At 42.2% G+C, this 20,833-nt stretch overlaps 2 protein-coding genes across 5 annotated transcripts; one reads left to right on the top strand and one right to left on the bottom strand.

Moving 5' to 3' along the window:
- The first annotated feature begins 896 nt into the window (after positions 1-896).
- Positions 897-8,934, top strand: LOC118334529 (dynein, cytoplasmic 1, intermediate chain 2a-like). 4 transcript variants are annotated; one of them, XM_035670451.1, is made up of 17 exons: positions 897-1,045; positions 2,918-3,026; positions 3,116-3,239; positions 3,724-3,808; positions 4,178-4,240; positions 4,448-4,575; positions 4,657-4,746; positions 5,022-5,184; positions 5,268-5,367; positions 5,569-5,694; positions 5,846-5,992; positions 6,102-6,215; positions 6,303-6,436; positions 6,545-6,689; positions 6,783-6,923; positions 7,228-7,353; positions 7,497-8,934. In XM_035670451.1, exons 2-17 carry the CDS (start codon positions 2,919-2,921, stop codon positions 7,596-7,598), a joined length of 1,896 nt encoding a protein of 631 aa, XP_035526344.1. In that variant the 5' UTR covers positions 897-1,045; position 2,918; the 3' UTR covers positions 7,599-8,934. The 4 variants fall into 4 exon arrangements, with proteins under 4 accessions (XP_035526344.1, XP_035526343.1, XP_035526346.1 ...); XM_035670450.1 differs by having other exon boundaries at positions 3,673-3,808; XM_035670453.1 differs by lacking the exon at positions 4,178-4,240.
- A 765-nt stretch (positions 8,935-9,699) lies between these two features.
- LOC118334530 (calcium-binding mitochondrial carrier protein Aralar1-like) lies at positions 9,700-18,919 on the bottom strand. The gene is made up of 18 exons (XM_035670454.1): positions 18,820-18,919; positions 17,981-18,034; positions 16,445-16,590; positions 15,898-16,013; positions 15,342-15,478; positions 15,082-15,228; positions 14,151-14,289; positions 13,951-14,044; positions 13,749-13,833; positions 13,489-13,570; positions 13,222-13,380; positions 12,513-12,565; positions 12,107-12,187; positions 11,472-11,612; positions 11,193-11,331; positions 10,867-11,025; positions 10,680-10,770; positions 9,700-9,929 (listed from the first exon to the last, which is right to left on the bottom strand). Exons 1-18 carry the CDS (start codon positions 18,829-18,831, stop codon positions 9,716-9,718), a joined length of 2,049 nt encoding a protein of 682 aa, XP_035526347.1. The 5' UTR covers positions 18,832-18,919; the 3' UTR covers positions 9,700-9,715.
- Between the last annotated feature and the right edge of the window lie 1,914 nt (positions 18,920-20,833).

Genomic DNA, 20,833 nt, shown 5'->3' with positions numbered 1-20,833 from the left:
CAAAGTCAAAGTCAGCTTTATTGTCAAATATGCTATACATGCACGACATACAGCACAGATGAAATTTCAGTCCTCTCTGACCCACGGTGCAAACAGGCAATAAAAATACATTTTCTATAAATAGAAAAGACATAAAATAAACAATCAACAATTTAACAAGACATAAAATAAACAATCAATAAGACATCAAATAAACAATCAACAATTTAACAGGTATAAAGTAAACAATCAACAATCAACAGTCAACAAGACATAAAATAAACAATCAACAATCAACAAGACATAAAATAAACAATCAACAATTTAACAGACATAAAATAAACAATCAACAATCAACAAGACATAAAATAAACAAGCAACAATCAACAAGACATAAAATAAACAATCAACAATTTAACAGATATAAAATAAACAAGCAACAATCAACAAGACATAAAATAAACAATCAACAATCAACAAGACATAAAATAAACAACAATCAACAATCAGTCAACAAAACTTTTTTTTAAGACATAAAATAAACAACAATCAACAATCAGTCAACAAAACCTTTTTAAATAAAAGATATATAGATGTATATATATATGAGTATTTGACAGCTGAATTTAGTAGTTACTTTAAAGTTAAAAATTAAAAAAATATTCTTGATTAAATAACTGAACAGTACAATTAGATAAAATTGACTCCACCTTGGCCAACGACAACCTAAACATCCTGCTTTATCCAGTGGGAACATAATACAACTTTTATTATACATTTTCTGAAATTCTGCATTATGAATATTACACTCACACTGTACTTTTGATACTTTAACAAACTCATCAAAACCTTTCTAATATTTAGAGGTATTAGTAGCCGATAGGGGGCGCTAATACTCCACTCGGACGGTGGAGCGACCGACCTCCGAAGAAGAAGACCGCAGCGGAGTAAAGTACTCTCTTCCAGCATCATCAGTCTCCACCATCATCACTTCTATTCAGCCTTAACGCTCACGAAGCCGGGTCCTGTTGTCACCTGTGTGTTTAAATCCACCGTCTGATCTCAGGTATTTTAATCTGCCTTCATAACGGGGCTTCTTGTAGCCGCCTCAGCTACCGACAGAGAGGCGGAGGGGCTCGGGCGTTGGTTGCGATGCTACCGTTAGTCGCTCGTTATAACGGCAGGCCCGCCGGCTGCCATGGAGATTAGCATGCTAACACAGCTCAGCTATCTGACAGTGGAGCCGACGACAGTATAAAAAGGTTTGCTCGTATCCTTGACCTAGCAGAAAAGCCTTCATAACACGAAAGGTTCGCTCAGTGTGCGACTTATAACGGAGAAACGTAAGGTGAAGTGCACATAATAGCTAGTGGTTTTTTTTTTTTTTAAATGTATTTAGGCGGAGTGGTGTTGGAGCATCTCGGTTGTCCAACTGTTATGGACTCAAATTTAATAGGATTAAAGATGAATGTGGTCAGTTTGTAGCTGTATATGGAGACATTAGACTAACGTTAGTTAAGTTAAGTTAGCTGCGCCATTATTCAAAACGCTGCTAGCCCGGACTTGTACTGTACAGACGTGAGAGTTAGGATAAACAAAACGAAGGATATTTATTTTTTGGGACAAAAATATATAAATGTGGGAGTCATATTTATCTAGCCCAATAGCATATGTTCAGTTTATATATTTTTTGGAATAATAATCCCTCTCGTGGTTAGCCATCAAATTACGGAGAAAACAGATAAAGAGGACATTGTTATGGTTGTTCACATGTTACCAGGATGACAGGCCCAGGGCTAATGCTGCACAGCCACTGGTCCAAACATCACAGTCTGCAGTTTGCTACCACTGATAGGTGAAGTTTGCACACTGGAAAAGTCACAAGGCAAAGCACAACTTCCCTAACAAAAAGGCATTTTGTGGGGCTGTGCAGAATTTCTAATGTTTCACGAATGACCTTGCAGCTGTTAAATATATCTTTGTCACTCAAGCACCCTCCTTTTCGAAGTGTTTTCCACAGGCTTGGCCTCAACCTGGACAAAGGAAGCTGGAAAAAGCTTCCTTTTACTCGCATGAATAAAATGTCAAAGTGTTTCCATGTGTTTAAGATAAAATTGCATCAAATAGAGAAGGGCGGCATCCATTCATTATCGATTCATCTGAAGATTTTTTCAATTGTATATAAAATATCATTCCATGTTTTATCCCACACTCATTCTACAGTATTTATTTTACTATGTATGAGAAAGAAGCAGAAAAATTCACATTTTAGAAGCTGTGAACTAAGAATGTTTGGTATTGCTTGAAAAAGGTTTAGTTGTTGATCTATTTTCTGTCAATTGATTAATCCGTTCAGCTCTAAAATAGATCTGCAGTGTAGTTTTGAAGCGTTTGCAATTAGATCACCTCAGCCCGAACAGTCTTCTTGCTCAGGGCTGAGTCATTCACAAATTAGTGTTGGATTGTACATAGATTCAGTGCTCATGTGGACTCACGGGGCAATCAGGGCGATTAAATGATTATAATCTAATAATAATAATGTCATACATAAGGATTTCTTAATAGAGATTTTGCCCTCCTTGCTTTGTCTCCAGTACAGGAATGGCTGCACTTGTACGGACTCTGTGTATTGCTCAAGGACATGATGTTTTCAACACTGGAGCTTTAACTCTGGTCCTCCACTTGAATGACACTCTCCTCCTGTCTTTGTGACGGACATTTTTCACCATTTTTCGACCTTTTTAAAGACCAAACGATTAATCAGTCAGAAAACAATTGGCAGATTAATGGATGATGAATATATTTGTTAGTTGCAGCAATACTAAACACCCTGTAAGCCTAGTATTCAGGCATTTACTTCAGGCTTATTATGAGTGAAGCCAATCAATAAGCTAAGATTAAATAACTGATAAAAACTCCAAAAACCTTCCTCCCACAGTATGTCTGACAAGAGTGAGCTGAAGGCTGAACTGGAGAGGAAGAAACAACGGATCGCCCAGATTCGAGAGGAGAAGAAGAGAAAAGAAGAGGAGAAAAAAAAGAAGGATGTAAGTGGTAGAAACAAAAAACCCAACGCCTCGAATTTCACATATCCCCGAAGAACCTGATAGGCTACAGCTTGTCCTGTACTCTGTAGGGAGACTCCAAGCGTGGAGTCGAGGCGGGTGGCGGGTCTTCTGAAGACTCTGACCTGGAGAGGAAGAGGAGGGAGGCGGAGGCTCTGCTGCAGAGTGTCGGCATTACCCCTGACATACCCCACGGTAAACACGCAACACCCGCATGCTTCTGTTCTTCTCGTTCACCCTCACTTATCTTCCATCACTTTCTGGTCGTCTGTTCGATGGATTTTCAGTGTTTCTAAGTGTCACCTCTAACTTTGCTGTCTGGCTTGGTTTCCGTCACTGCCACGCCGCCCCCTCACCTCCCACAATATCTGAACATTTTATATAACTGTTGTGCATGACACCTAAACCTGCCTGCCATTTATTTTCATTCTCTCTTCTCTCCCCTTTGTTTGTCCTTTTGTGTGTTGTCCTCCTTACTGCATGCAAACTCATTCACTCACACACTCATTGACACACTTCTGTCATACCTCACTTCCTCCCTCACGTTCTCACGCTCTCACTCTCTCCCTCACTTCCTCGCCCATTCATCAAATGACACACACTTACAAACACACACGCACGCTCACAGCTCAGCCCCTGAGGGTAGTAACAGAAGATACATGTCTGTTTCACTACCTAGTCCCCGCCCCCATGTCTCCCTCCAACAAATCAGTGGGCAGCGATGCAGGAAGCCAAGATTCTGGAGACGGAAACGCAGGACCAAGGTCTGTGTGTGTGTGTGTGAGAGAGAGAGAGAGAGAGATGGAGATTGGTTGTTTAGGTCATTTTTATGTAATGTTGGGTTGTACCTGCATGCCAAGTGTGTAAACATGAAAAATATACTTGATGAATTCTGACATGTCTCCTCTTTGCTTTTTCACCGGCACGCTGACGTTTCTCAATTAACACGCACTCCGTTCTTCTTCTCTCTCTGTCTTTCTCCCTCTTGGTTTGCTGTCTTTCCCATCTTTAACGTCCCGTATATGGCTCACCTTTTGCCCGTCTTCTGCGTTTGGTTTCATCCTCTTGTTTTCCTCTTTCTTTCTGTCCTGTCTTTCTCTTACTAACATCGTCTGGTGGTTTGGCTGTTTAAGGACATTGCATTGGGATCCTGACCCCTCTACTCTGCAACTCCACTCCGACTCTGAGCTCATGGGGTACTGCTCCTCCTCTCTCCTTTAGCTTGTCTTTCGGCTTTATTCAGTTTTTGTGGTTTCATCTTAGATTTGTCTAAATGTAGTAATTATGTTCGTACATCATTATTTATGTCTCTACATGTAAAATTTGCATTCAGTTCTGCTGCGTAATGCAAACTCGTGCATGTGTGAATGCTTATTTCCGCAATGGTATATGTGTTTGTTTAGACGAGGAGCTGTGAGACTGGGCATGTCCAAAGTGACCCAGGTGGACTTTGTTCCGAAGGAAATGGTGTCTTACTCCAAAGAAACACAGACACCCACCGAGGCACAGACGCACACCGATCAAAAAGCAGGTGAACAGTCATAGACACAGACGCGTGTTTTCCCAACCTTTTACCTTTGCTGAATCAAAACTGAATAAAAACCAATTCCAGATGAGGAAGAGGATGAGGAGATAACTGCTCCCCCACCAGCAGAGGACTCCCAGGAGGAGAAAGATGAGCAGGGCGAACAGCAGGATGAGGGTAAGGAGAAAAGTTGTAAACTGTCATTGTGTGAGTTGGCTCTTAATGACCTAATTAATGACCTAGTTGTTAATACCAATAACTGTGCCAGGTAATCAGCTGTGCTTTAGTAATGCTGATTAATGGGAGCAAATAGTTTCCTCCTACCATACCAGATTTGTGCTTTTAAGTAATGATTTTGGGCTCATTTCTATCTTTCTGTCAATATGTTACTAGAAAGCAGGGTCTTTTCTAGTATTTTTCCTTATCTGCTATTGAATTATCTGTGTGTATAGACACTCCCAAAGAGCTGACAGAAGAAGAGAAGCTGCAGGTCCTGCACTCTGGAGAGTTCTTGTCATTTTTCGAGCGAGGCAGCAGAATTGTGGAGAGAGCTCTGGCCGAGCAGGTGGACGTCTGCTTCGACTACAGCGGGAGAGATCTAGAGGATAAGGAGGGGTGAGGCACATGAAAAAAAAATGTATTAAATGATAAACAGACGGATAGGCAGGGTTGATTATGTTTTTGTTTTTTTCTCGCAGTGACTTGCAGGCAGGTGCAAAGCTGGTTCTGAACAGACAGTTTGCAGATGAGCGTTGGACTAAAAACAGAGTGGTCACCTGTCTCGACTGGTCTCCTCAGGTGGGTCCGAACACTCACACAGCTTTAACCCTCTCCTATCTAACCTTGAGACCCTATTGTTCCCAGTATGTTGACTTTAAGTGACAGAGAGAGCATGTGTGCGCACAGTTCAAATCAACTGTAAATAATATGTTGACTCATTCTTACCTTGCCTCACTGCTTCTTCTCTGCATCTAAATACGGCTGCCATGTTCCTCTCAGTATCCAGAGCTGCTGGTGGCCTCTTATAACAACAATGAGGATGCTCCCCATGAGCCTGATGGAGTGGCACTGGTCTGGAACATGAAGTACAAGAAGGACACACCCGAGTACATCTTCCACTGCCAGGTTAGGAAAGAATTCACATGCAATTGCCTTACAGTCCACTGGCATAAAGGACATTCTCCTTAAGTTTACATTGCAAAATAAATTGTTCTAAGCTTAATACAACCAAATATTTATGCAGACATCTTTAAATTGTGTTATTTTCTTCCTCCAGTCAGAGGTGATGTCAGCCGGGTTTGCAAAGTTTCACCCCAACCTGGTGGTGGGTGGGACGTACTCCGGACAGATAGTCTTGTGGGACAACAGGAGCAACAAGCGCACTCCTGTTCAGAGAACTCCCCTGTCTGCAGCTGCACACACAGTAATGCACTGGAGCTCACACACCAACGTCTACACACAGTGTCACTTTTTTCTTCACATCTTTCCATGGTTTCCTCGGTAACTGTGTGTTGTCTTAACTCTGTGTCCAGCACCCTGTCTACTGTGTCAACGTGGTAGGAACCCAAAACGCTAACAACCTGATCAGCATTTCCACTGATGGCAAAATGTGCTCCTGGAGCCTCGACATGCTCTCCCAGCCACAGGTACATTGAACACGATGTACAGATATGCTGTGGTAAATATCAGCTGGTTTGCCAGAGAGTCTGAGGTTGCGCGTGTTTTCCCTGCAGGACAGTCTGGAGCTGGTATTCAAACAGAGCAAAGCGGTGGCCGTCACCTCCATGGCCTTTCCTCTGGGCGACGTGAACAACTTTGTGGTGGGGAGTGAGGACGGCTCTGTCTACACAGCCTGTCGCCATGGGAGGTGAGTGACCTCCGTCCCCACTAGCACTGTGACTTCCAACAAATGCTGTTAAAAGACTTGAGGAAAAGAAGGTAATTAGTAGAAGTTATTTTTATGTGTGCGTTACAGTAAGGCGGGTATCACTGAGGTGTTCGAGGGCCATCATGGTCCGGTGACCGGACTGAGCTGTCACAGTGCCGGAGGACCTGTTGACTTCTCTCATCTCTTCATCTCCTCCTCTTTTGACTGGACCGTCAAACTCTGGAGCACTAAGGTGAGACATTTACAGTCGCAGTTACTCTATTAGATGCACTATTAGTCGTGTTTCTTGACGTTAATCATTTTCTCCCTCTGTTCTTCTGCTCAGAGCACCCGTCCGTTGTACTCGTTCGAGGACAGTTGTGACTATGTCTATGATGCCATGTGGTCCCCAACACACCCCGCTCTGTTTGCCTGTGTGGACCTCGCTGGACGCCTGGACCTGTGGAACCTCAACAATGATACAGAAGTATGCAAACAAACAATGCTCTGAAACCTGAGACCTTAATTTCACCCTTTAAAGGAATGTACTTATTCCCTTTCTTGCTCAGAGCTAGATAAGTTGATCGATACCACTCTCATATCTGTACAGTGTAAAATACATATTTAATGGAACCAAATGAGAGTGGTATCAATGTTGGCAAGGAAGCAAAAAGCCACTTTGCACAAAATATCCCTCAAGTACAGATAAATGATATGTGATTGTCTTAGATTGATTAGACTGATGGACATCCATGAATCTGCTTCTTTGTAAGCTGGTGTTTGTTTTTCAGGTTCCCACAGCCAGTGTGTATGTGGAGGGGGCTCCAGCACTGAACCGTGTGAGATGGGCTCACTCTGGCAAAGAGATCGCCACTGGGGACTCGGAAGGACAGGTGCAGGTCTACGATGTAGGGGAGGTAAGATGTCATCCTATGTTATGCTTTTGGGTATATTTTAATTGACCGCCCTTCAGTTATACTACTGAAAACAAACGATATTGGTTCAGATATTAAGGTGCTGTCTGACATTGTCGGATTTGTTGTCCTTTGTCTTTCTGCAGCAAATCTGCGTGCCAAAGGCTGATGAGTGGACGCGCTTCGTCAGGACGCTGGCTGAGATCAACGAGAACCGAGATGAAGCCGATGAACTGGCCAACGTCTGATGTTACAAACCCCACGCTGACAACTGCTCATAAATTTCTCTCCTGTACACTCAACACCTATAGCACACTACACAACACTGGCTTCCAGCTTTTCCACCTACTACAACATGAATTGGCCTGAGGAGATGTGCAGAGCTAGAAGGGATAGAAAAGACAGTTTTAGACAAGTTTTAGATGTGTTTTTCAAAGTGTCTTGAAGAGTTTTAGAGTACATTTGTAGGAACAATGAATGTCAGGTGTAGCAGTAGTAGTACAGAAGCCACGGTGAAGTGGTTGAAAGAATACAGGGATGTGATTTTCAGCATAGATGTGGCTGTACACTCTAAACCTCTAGCTTTGATAACATCCTCAGGGCTCCAAGAAACTGCTCTTCTCCTGAGGCCTCAACCAACTCAGTTCTTTTTTAAATATGCAAACCTTTGTACTTGCACCTTTTTCTTACCATTTGAGTGTTTTTACATGTTTTAATATTTTACAGACACACTTTTGCACATGGCTGGCGAAGTGTGTGTGAACAGGGAAAAAAGGAAACGCTGACATATCACTATCAGATCCTTTACCCTCAGAAGCACTTGAATTTGATGACTAAAACAGCTTTTGTGCTGACACATGCACACACTGGCCTGTGCAGAAGTGTGGCATTCTTACATTTTGACCACTACAATATTTAATATTTATTCTGGTGGTTGCACTTATTTAAATATTCTGTGTATTGTTTAAAAAAAATGCTGCTTTGTACTAAGAGCTTGAGTAGTACATTCCTAAAATTAGCACTACAAAACTTTTTACCAGGCAAAATCTGTTACTATACCTGCCTTGGATTTATTGACACTAGTACAGTTAAAGTGACATTTTTCTGTACCAAAGGCTATTGTTTTATACTCTGTGTAATGAGTAGTAGTAAACGGTTTCCCGACTTGTCCTCTTTAAGAGGATCTAAATACACTACATAAAGTTTTAAATGGAGATGTAAAGTTGGGGTTGGAAACTATTTTTTAACACAGAACATAAATTAATTTTCATTAGTTTTCTTTTCCATCCTATTCTTCATTCCATCCAGGATGCAGCAGTCCAACCTCGGCAGGCTGGTAAAACTTTCAGCCTCAAACGCTTTCTATTTAAATGTTTAGAGTGAGCTAAAAATGCACTGTAGCAACCATATTTGATATAACATGAACAACATCAGTATTCTGCATAGTCTAGTTGTACTGTATTCTCCCGTTACCGTTCCTGATACAGTTAATGGTTGCACTTTTTCATTGGAATAAAAGTCGAGACATATTGTTAAAATTAAAACCATATGGATGATTTATTTCAATAAAATACAATGACTGAATTCTGATACATTTAATTTATTAATACCTAATTCTCTGCTCATGATTCTTGTTTTATCAAGAAAACACTTAATTGAAAAGTTCTGTACATCAGTAAGGTTGATTCTCAGAGACCAGGACCAAAGGCCCCACGTTGCCATAACATTACACTTACTGTATAATGATAGTGATGGTTACGGAGCTTTGTCTTGTAACATTTTCTTCCTGTCCATGTGCTGTCTCAGTACAGTTATACAATATGTACAGTATTTAGCCCCCCGTGTGAGGACCAATTGAAAGGGAAGCCCCACGCACCATGCTGGCCAATCTAGTATTTTCTATGCCCGCTGTCCAATAAGAGAAATCCTACTGACACAGAGTATCAGACAGAAAACAGAATAAAAATCATATCAGCTACTCATGAGAGAGAGAGAGGACTGCCGGAAGCTCAGTTTTATACAAATTCTGGAGAGAAGAACACAAAAGATGGAGATGCCAGGAGCGTGCAGCCACTGAAGATACCACACAGTCAGTGCTCTGGTCCCGCCACCGTCTACTTGATTACACCCACAGCTGCAACCAGCTCTCCACCCCACCCCCACCCCCACCACTGGCTGGGGGACCAGCGGGAGCACACCTTCACTCAGAGGAGAGTATGACAGGCCGTTGTTTGCGTTCTTATATGTTAACGCCCTAATTTGTGGAGTGTGTTTTAACTGTGTGGTTTTGTTGTGTGTATCGTTATCTAAGTGTCTTGGGTCCCTGGGAGTTTGGAGGAGGAGGATGGCAAGGTGATTCAGACCTCTATGGGGCCTGAGCCGGCGTGGCAGTGATTGGCTCTGGGTGATGTATGGAAACCACACCAGAGGACTTGAATTTGGGAAGGTGGAGGCCGAATTTGTTCTCCACCCCGGCAAAAGTAGCCGCAGCCAGGCGGTAGCCGCCGGTGTGGTCCGCGTTAATGGGAGGAAGCTCTGAGATGCGAGACTTGGGTGTGGGCTCAGACCCTGCCGGGCGACTGCAGAAAAGAGAGAGGAGGACAGAAGCAATCATTACACAACAGTAATGGCATTTGTGATATATAAATGTAGTTAAATATAAATGTATGTTCTTATCCAATCCTTTTTTTTTTTTTTAAATGTGATAAAGTCACGATGAGTCATGATGGAAATTAGGACAGTAGTGTATCCTGATGTCGACCCAGGAAGTTTCACACTGCCAGTGTGTTACTCTAGTCTATTAAATCCAAGTAGTGCAGTTATAGTTGCCTCTCTTTAGTGCAACAGGCATCATCCAATCATGTAAGTGGAATGTGATTAATCTCAATACAAAATACAAACAAAATACTGTTTGGTGAATTGATATGTCCAGCAGAGTGAGACAGGTATAATAACTGCAGCTGATCTTTCTATACTGAGTATAGAAAGATATACCGTACAATAAAAGCCCCATTAACATATGAATAGATTCTGTCCACAGAAACAGACTGAACACTATTTTTGTTGGGAACCGCTTGTGGAAAGAATAGAAAAGACCTCGACTCTCTACTGAAGTGTCCCTGCAGCCGCAACTCAGGGTGGGCAGTGTGACTGCTCTAATTTGTTAACATGGGCGCCAAAATAACAAGCAAGACGTTCAGCCACGTGCCGCTCAGCTAGGCAGTGTGAAGCCGTAAGAGTTACATATCCTGTCTCGCAATTTGACTCGAATTTGGTAAACTAAAAGCAACTTAACTTCTCACTCTCCTTTTAACAAAAGAACAACTTACTGTCCTCCGAAGTCGACGTAGAACCACCGCTGCAAGAGCTCATAAGTCACCAGAGTCACACCAAACTGAGGAGAAGACCGGCACATACGAGCTGGAGAGAAGAGAGAGTTCACAGTTCAACATGGTTTACAAACAAAGACAGTCTGAGACACAGCGTTTATGCATGCAGATGTACACAAACACACACCTCCAGCTCCCTTCCACAAAGCCCTGAACCCCTCCTCTTTCATAATCTTCCTGAAGCAATCGATGACCCCAGTGTAAGTGGTCTGTCCCGCCCTTGCTGCAACCTGCAGACGCGTCTTGATGACATCAGCAGGCGTCACGAGGGAGGCTGCAGGGATACCTGGGAAATGGAGTTACAAAGAAGTCAGATGATGCAGTGTTGGTGTCAGCTGAACACAATACATTTCTCTCATGCAGCATTTAATAGGATACAGTGCAGGAAGTCGTGGTTCGTGTTCTGAATGAGCGCTGACTGACCGCTTCTGCCGTTCTACGTCACAATATTACCTGCAATTGCTCCAGCAGTGAGAAGCTGCAATGCTCCCAGCCTGCCTTGTTCATCAGCCATCTGGGTCTTGAGGTGGGCATACGCGGGGAAATAGATGGCCGAGAAAGGGATATCTCTCAGGAAACATGCTTTAGCACCCTAGACACACACACAAAGAGCAGGCGGATGTATGAGACTGTGCTTGGGAGTAGACAATGAAAGAGTAAGAAGAAACCTACTCATGCAAGCAGTAGTGGACAGCCTGAGAGCAGATTGTGGTATACTGAAATACACATTACCTTGTAGAGGCCGAAGAAACCCAGGTCGCGGACCACACTGACAGCGCTGACTCGAGGTCCAGTGGTGATCTCGCCTGCCACCTGCAGGCGAATCTTCACTATCTCCAGAGGGTTGGTAAAGATCACCTGAGAGCCTCCAGCCTGGATACATGGGGAGAAGAAGAGCTTATTCACACATACACCAAAAAAAAGACATTAGTGCTCCTGCATCTCACATGTACGCAGCTGAGGGATACGAGCCAAGTCTTAGTCATGATAAGTATTAAAAGTAAAAATTAAATCCTGATCAATCATTTACTTTGCCATTTCCTCGGATGGTAAGGTGTGCTGGGCCAATGTTTGTAAGGATGAACAACGCTATCAAAAACAAAAACAGAAAAAAAAAACATGTTGCATTGGACAATGACAACTTAACTCTGGATGCAACTTGCAGTCCACTGTTAGTAATCTCATTCGGAACTCTGCAAGCAAGTTAATACAACAAATAAAACAGACTGCATGCACCAGCTTTACAACGGAGGAGACACGCACTCTTGGCTGACTGACTATTAGCATTTTTTCTTATCTAGTGTTCATTTATGCACACACAAACAGATGGAGCAGGATACAGAAGTGTTTGGGGACTTGGTACTTACACAGCCGCCGGCCAAAATCTCAGCATAAAAAGGAATTGTGTCGTCTTTTCCGGTGAACTTGTCTCTTACAAGGTCATTCACCTGTGGGACGCAAACACGAGCAAGCATGAGACCAAAGACAGTCCAGAGTAATGCTAAAAATAGGTCTGTCATCTCGCCTTTGTAAATTAATGTGACGTCTTCCTATACATGTTCACTTTTACGTTGATTTTAAGCTTCTTCATACTGTATTTTTCATCTAATTTTCTTTTAATTTGTTGGATTTTATCATCATCATGAATTAAACTTTGGTGAAGAAGCTCCTATAACATCATTATTACCAATGTAACATAACAAACGTGGATGCTAAACGAAAATGGAGTGAAGGGCCGTTTTGTGTTGTGTATGTGAGAGAGAAGGTACTCACTGTGAGTTTGATAGCCTTCTCAGGTGCCACACCTATAAGCTGAGGAACCAGACCTGTGGGGCATCATGGAGGATTGAGTGACAGTAGAATCTCATTTCATTAGTATTACTGCGCAAACAGGAGCAAGAGAGGACAAATAAAAAGGAAATAAGATGAAAAATAAGACGTGAGGTCAAACACATGAAGGTGGAGACCAACAGAGTTAGACAGAGCTTTGACTAAGGATCTAAAAGATGAGGATGCTTGACAAAGGAAAGAAAGTACACACTTAATAGTTGATTATTATTAGATTATTAGAAAGAATGATGCTGCATCACTTCAACAAGAAAAAAATAGAAAATATTTGAACTGGTTTAACAAAACGGTCTTCACTTACTCTCTTACTCATACTCTGAGAATCTCTGATCTGGCTCAAGTGAATTATATGAGTGGTGAAAAAAGAACGAGTCAGATAAAATAAAATGTTTCAACTGAGCAAATGTATGTTTCACATTTGTTTGAAGTTAACTGCAAGTTTGTGACAGCAGATATGTATTTTAGAAATTCACGGCATGGTGAGGAAAAAGAACATTAAAGTGGAGAAAGATGAAACACAGAGCTAAGATAAATGAACAAAATAAAAGAAAGGACACTAAACACCAATAGTGTTGTTGTGACTGCAGACGGAATAATACAGGTGACATTTCAGTACTCTGCCTTTCTGGCCTACCTCTATAGAAGCCAAAGAAGCCCTCATAGCGAAGCACCTTCTTAGCACAGTCAAAGCTGTTCTTGTACATCAGCTCTCCAACAAAGGATCCTGTGGACCTCTGGTTCTGCATACGAGTCTTCACCAAGTCGATGGGGTACACGGCCGTCGCTCCCGTAGCTAAACACACACAAGTTCAGACTAAATACTACCCATCAGATTAGATAGATCAGAGGCTGCCGTGTGTCCGTTAGACAGCCACCTGTCTTTGGCCACAGGATAACTCACCTCCAGCAATGGAGCCCAGGGTGAACCTGTAGGCCGACTCTGCAACTTGGAGCCAAATGGGCCTGGAAGTGTCCCCATGGGCCTGTTGGAAGGTCGCATATGGGACCAGGTTAACTTTATATTATGGACTTGTTTATGATGCCATCAGTGTAAATTGTTCTTGTTCCTCATGTAAGCCAAATCCTGCTTTCACGTTGTGAATATAGAATGAGACACATTATATTCAGAGTTGCACACACAGACCGCCACAAGCCTCCTACCTGTTTTTGGGTTTCAGCCAGGTGGTGGGGCAGACATCCTTCCTCTAACGGAGCTATCCTCTCAATGTCAGTAAGATTCAGGCGCCTGATACACAGATGTTTATTTCCTTATTATTCATTATATTTTTCAGTAAATATCTGTGAAGTTTGACCTGACTGACTCTATCACAGACTTAAACTGAGTAGCAGAGTGAGTGTTTACCCAGAGGGGGAGTGCAGGCCTGACAACTGGTACAGGATGTCAATTTCCATGGGAGTGATCTGACCAAACTTGTTGGCAGCATGAACAAACTCTTCTGTAGAGAGAGAGAGAAGAAAAGGTTGTTTAATAATGAAATGGACATCCCTGAGACACGCATGCAAAAGCTAAAAGACATCATCACAGTAATGTAACAATCTGACCTTTGGTCACGAGTGTGTCCTTCCGCGTGCCAGCCAGCGTGCTGTAGATCTTGCGTATCAGCTCCATGTTGTTCAGGAGGGAGTTGAAGGCATTGAAGTATGAGAAGCTGACCATGTGAGAGGTGCTGCCGCCTGCAGCCTGGTAGAAGAAAGGCAGAGGAGGTCAGGTACTAATTTTACTACTGTATGAATGAGGTTATGTACATTTAAACTGTCCCGTATTTTATTTATTTTCTTTATAAGGGCAAAGGTGTAACTTTACTCCTTTACTTCAATTGTTTTACTGTACGGTCATATTTGTTTTATTATAGCCTATGCTTGTGCCTTAATCATTTAACTTTTGACAGTAACAATGTTTTTAATTCAGCTTTATACAAAACAGACTCCTACAAAGCCAATCGTAATAGTAGCATATTTAACTTTATGTGACAAGAAGGTAAATCAGAGTAACACCTCAGTGTTAACCACCACATTCAGCCCTGTCATGTTTGTCACAGGAGGACGAAGGATTAGAAATGCACCAAGCTGAAAATGACCGGTATTGTCCTTTAAGGTCAATAACCACAGATGCGAAGCAGATAAGGAATTACCTCTGCTGAGTGTGCACATTTTCATAACCCCACAGGTCAGAGTAGATTATATCGCCACTAGCCAGTGATCAGAGCACAAGCACTGTTTCAAACTGTTCAAACTTTGGGGCAAAATAAAACTTTTTGTCCCCATTAGACCCATTAGGAATATAACTACTCCAAAAAGTGGGAGAAGTCGCAGCCTAGTAAAAACTGAAATGAGTGAGCTTCCAGCTATGAAAATTAATTTAGAACAGTCAGTGGTTTTCTGAAAATAACACTCTTCCTCCTGTCAATCAGAACTGAATATTCTCTGTGGCCATAGTGACAAAGTAAACCAATTACAGTCAGCAAACACTCACTGAGACAAGGTTTTCCTCCACAAAAGGTGTGAGCATGTGGTGTCTGATGGTGGCCATAATGTCACTAAAGTCCATTGCAGAGATGACGCCATTCTTCCCTTTGTCCTTTTGGGCAAATGCCTGGCGTGCATGCTCCAGCTGCAGCTCCTTAAAAAGAAAAAACAAAAGGACACCACAAGGCTGAGTGCAAATATAGTCAAGTAAAGGACAAAGAGAAAAAGAGGTAAAACAATAAGTCTCTGTATGTTTAATCAGCGGACCTGCAGGAACTGGGTGAACTCGAGGTAGCTGAGGTGTTTCTTGTTGTCGTGCCCAAAGTGCAGACGGATGAACTCGCAGTCCCAGTTGAAGGGAATGTGGTGCACTGTGGCTTGCTGAAGATGTCCAGCACACATTCCTGCAACAACAAATACACATACAACACTTTAAAAAAAAAAAAAAAGGAATCAGTAATCAATATTCCTGACTATTGCCATAACATTAAGCTTTGAGCGTGTGACATAAGAAAGGAAAAGAAGGAACTGTGCATGAGAGTGGTTATGTAAGTCCACTCAGGTGCAATGACTTAGACCGAGGTTTAATCTGGTTAACAATGTCACGTTAGGACATTTTTTCTCCAGATTGCACCGCAGGAAAACCTGTAAACTGGTCTGATGACGCAGCACACAAACACATTTGGGATGGATTCAATACACAAATATTTTGTACAGTGTAAAATACAATATATATGCACAATATATTTTTGGATTCACTGAAATCGTGTGAACTGAGCTCAAAGCTCACGCAAAAAACAACAACAAACACATTGGTCCATACCAAAGGAAATGGCTCCAGTTCCAGTCTTGTCAAACAGCTGGAAGGCTACTATGAAGAGAGCGTCAGGCGCACACAACACCGATTCAAATGCCAGAAACTCCTGGAACGAGATCAGCCTGCCGTTGTGGATGTATATTTGGTTTATGGGAAAGAGAAAAAAAAGATATATTGTTAAACACGTCAAAGACGAAGATCATACAGTAATGCTTCATTAAAAGGACCGGTTCGCCACAATCACACACAAAAATGCACACATACATGTATTTTATGGGTTAAAAAAAAAACAAAAAAAAAAACATTTGTCATTGTTCAGAAATGCATGTGGAATTTGTGCACATATGACTGCACACACAAACAGTCTGGGAAATGGGAGTCATTGAGAGTTTTATCTTATCTGTAAGTGGTTGTAATGGCAAGTACCAGATCAGACATGGCTCAATAAACAGCCAATTAGTAATGATAAGCTGTTTGCAAGCGCGCACGTGTGTGTGTGTGTGTGTGTGTGTGTGTGTGTGTTTGTGCACACCGTTTGTGTATCAGTACGTACCCGTCCTTTGTGGTGTCAGCCACAGCAGAAATGAGCTGTACAGTTTTGGGGTTGTGGTGGATCTGCGTGTGTAGTCCTAGATACCTCTGGACAAAGTCTCCTGGGGTCATAAACTTCTCTCCATCTTTGTCCACTACACTCGCATACTGAGGAGAGAAACAAGAAATAACATCAGCAAATATGCCTAACCCCTCACAGGCGCTAACTTCTTTTCCCTTAACCCTAAGTGAACTAACTGTGACTAATTAAAACAATTGCATTCTTTTACCCCTCCAATTACCTCTGTACGTTCTGTTCACCATTTACATAACCATGTGTTAATCCATCTCAATAGCAAGGCTTTTCATTCGCTTTAATCAACAGCTTTGTTAACATTCACAGATCCATTGCCAATGGCCTGTTTGATCAGCGTTCAGAGGCATGAGTGTGGAGCATGACAAGTACATGGCTTTGAGTGAACCACAGGTCAGCACTACTACACTGTATACTGTAGACTCTGTTTTTACACCACATTACTAGGTCCATGTTTTACTTATTACACTACACTGACTTATCCCAGTGCTATCTTTACTTTGTGTCAGGATGACATGAGTGATGTGCACTGGTGTGGTTGGCTTGAGCCTGTCAGCTATTTGACCTATGTATATCAGCATACCGACAACTGCTGGCCCACAAGACAATCACACAGTGGATCACACACTCAGCACGCAGAAGACAGTGGAGAAAGGTGACTGTTAACCAAATACATTCTTGTTGTAGTCACTCGTGCAAACCTCATGCTCATACGCTGCCTCTGACATGCAATAGCCTTAGAATGGTGTCCAATACATAACAGGGGCACCGGTGTGACACAGTGCTCTCTGATCCGTTAAGTACAAGGACATGCAAGTCCTTACTTGTGCTGTAATGGACACAGTGAAACAAAAACTGACAACACCGCTTGAACAGAGACATGAACTCTAGACCCGCCGATTAAAAGTCGGATGCTCTATCGACTAAGATATCCAGCCTTATAAATGACAATATCCTCATACATCTGGTACAACAGCCCAACATATTTCCTTAACATGTCACGATGATCAAAGCGGACAGACACTGAGAAAAGCTGATACTAAACACTTCCTTTTCCAGTACTGACTCTAAACAACCTCTCCACTTACAGCAGCTGCGGCTGACTTGACAAATATCAACCACAATTATGTTTAAGCTTCAACTTATGTCATTAAAAAAACAATGTTAGGCTAAATGACGAGTATTATCACTGACAAGCTATTCAGTTGCAGCGATTTGTTTTGTGAAGTAGCAACAGCAGTCTGTGCTGGACCTTTAACTGTGGCTAAAGCTGTAATTTAAACCCCATGACAAACTTACAAGCTCATTCACCAAGTGAAAACAGCTGTTTTCTACACACAGAGCTGCTTCACAAACACATCTGGTGGATATCTACAAGATAGGCACACATATTGGTCTCAATGCGCAATGACACATTGACACAATAAACATTTGAATCAGATATTGTCTGGATGAAAACCTCACCTTCTGGAAGATTGCTTTCAGCTCAGTCGGGTCCCCGCGTTTGGTTGATTGCACCTAAAACAATACACAATAAAAACAACATTATGACATTGCGACACTGCGAATGTTTTTACATTTTCAAAAGCAGCTGCTGAGTAAAACCTAAGATTTCGCAAGCAGAGGTACTTAATATAACACGAAGCAAAACAAACAAGCTACTTTGGGTTTAGGTCTCCTTGAAACGACCACTGCTGTGAAGGAGACACACCACCCGCTACGACAGGCACAATAAACGACAATAAAGATAAAACACTACACTCTGGCACTGCCGTGAAGCTGAGCATCAGCTAACTAAACAATCGAGCAGCCAACGAGCCAAACCTCTACTCAAGCTTTAACTAACTAACGTTACAGCTGGGTAGCCGGCTAGCAAGCACAAACTGCACACAGGAAGAGGACACAAACCGTGGCAATGACATGATAAGCTTTAAACCAGCGAACAGAAAGAAGAGAGAAAGACAAAAAGGATGAGAGCAAACTGACAAACAGTCGGCTGCTGTAGAAAAGACGAGACTTCAGCTCGCGTTAGTGGTTTTTATCAGCAGTGTTAGCAGTCCGATAGCTTGCTTAGCATTATCTCGCTAACTTCGAGGTTGTGGATGTCTCATCAAGGCCAGCCGGGCGGCGACGGCTAGCCCAGTGATGCTACAGCCCCGAGGACACCGCCTCAGAGCCGCTGTACCCGACGGCAGCGGCGACTCTAACCCTCACAACGCCTACACAACACAACGAGCGGAAGACATGCAGACATGTTCAAACAGAGGTTGGAGAATCGCTCAGAGAGCGATGCCTGAAGTCACCTTGACCGCCATGCTGGTTTGATGACGTCACGTACAGTGAGCGTGCACAGGGCGCAGCGCACGCGATATTCTGTACGCGCCGCGGTGGCAGCGTGAAAACGAAACCGCGCGACAGGGCTCAGGGGGGAGTAACGGATTACATGATGTAACTGAGTAACGTCATCAGGAGACGCAATGAGAGGTGGCTGTAATCCACTGCTGGGACTGATCATGTGACCTTATCGGATGAGGTGACATTGATCTGTTACACCTGCATCAATACTTCTTATATCAGTTATTCAATCAATACAGTTCATTCATCAGATTTGTTAAAGGATTTGTTGTGATGAAGGTAATGTATCCTCTCTCTCTCTCTTTCTCTCTCTCCTCTCCCTCATTCAACAGCAACCACACACCACACACCACACCACACAGATATGGCTGCAGTAGAGTCCCTCCCTCAGAAATATGTTTTCTTTTTTGTTCTATTGGATTTGAGCTTCACTTGTGCAGATGAGTATGTGCAGACACTAGAAGGATTTTCTCCTTTGCTGAATGTGGGAAGTTTCTCTTCGCTCAGTGAAAAGCTGATTTTATGGGCCTACGAGCATGATTTGTCTGGAAGTCCACTGGATTTTACAGTGATATAGGAAGAACCATCTTGTTGTCCAGCCAGGAAAAACTTAGAAATGAACTTAAATTAAGCAATATACATAGGTTTTGGGAATCATCCAAATAGGTTCGAGAGGAGTTGGAAATGATAACTTTTTTTTGCGAAACAATATCAGTACACACCATTACTTTCCAAGCCCAGACATTGTGAATAAATGGTGAAAGATGAAAACAGACCCATACGTTCCTGGTTGTCTTACACAAGCAGAGCTCATGGGGAAGATGGAGAGACGGGTTTAGATGACGGTCTGCTATAAGCCATATACAGTGTTTCTGGGTGTATTTAATGTCCGTAACAGCTCACTGTCACACTGTCACAAAGCCTGTTTGGAACTATACGAGCCAATGTGCCAAACCTTGGTGGTTTCAACATTACTATGTCTTTCAATACTGGACTCCAATCCCACCTAGTTGTAGCAATTGTTTACTTTTTGTGCTGTAGAAATGTTTTTCCCTTTTGAATCTATTTACTGTTAGTTGACCTTGGTGAGGAGTGTCCATATGAGCCCAGCAAAAGTGTTTGATTGTCACCTGATAAGGCGGTGACCTATAAACCTGTAACAGCATCTCTCCCAACTAACTTTGCAACAGCCAAGCACAGGCGAAGTGGTGCTGTTACAATAACTTTTGTTTAACGCATTTGCAGTCAAATGTTCAATTTGTTGTAAAGTAGGTACGTGGTTTGTCCCAAATACAGAGGCTAGAAAGGGTATGTTTTGGTTCAGAGCACCGGGTGGGTTTGAAGTCCTGGATACACACCAAGGGCTTTAAAGGCTGAAACCGTTTCTAATCAATATTGTACATTTATCAGTATGAAAAGAACAACCATTCATGCTGTGTGTATTCACAATTGCAGCTAATTAATTAATAATTGTAGATTATTAAGTGTAATTTTTAATTAATTTAACTCCACGATAAATTGCAAAATATTGAAAAGTTATATGACCTAAAGAAAAGTGAAGAAGGCAGGGATAATTCACTGTCACCAAAAAGTTTGCCTCCAAGTAATCTGAGCCCTGGTGGATAGATTTAAGGGATTTAAGCATAAGATAGATTATTATTAATAGTAATTATTCCCTCTGTCTTCAGTTCCTGAAAACTTTTATAGGGTCTTGTATACATAATACCAAATGTATCTCAGGATACAAAGTTGATAGCATAGAATTGATAATCTGGAGCCTTGCCCCTAACCAACTAAAATGAGTTAAAATGTGTCAGTTTTGGAGTTCTCAGCAAGGGTTGTTTAGATAGTCTGGGAATTAAACTTACAACCAAAGCTCCAAAACATAACTCATTCTCATTCATTCCATTCATAATTCAAATTATAATTAAATTGATAAGTAAACTACTTAAATAAGCTGAG

Source organism: Morone saxatilis, unplaced genomic scaffold (genome assembly GCF_004916995.1).
Source record: "Morone saxatilis isolate NCDOM2014 unplaced genomic scaffold, NCSU_SB_2.0 Contig23, whole genome shotgun sequence".
Lineage (NCBI taxonomy): Eukaryota > Metazoa > Chordata > Actinopteri > Moronidae > Morone > Morone saxatilis.
The sequence above is the reverse complement of the archived record's forward strand: the minus strand, read 5'-3'. Positions and strand labels throughout refer to the sequence as shown.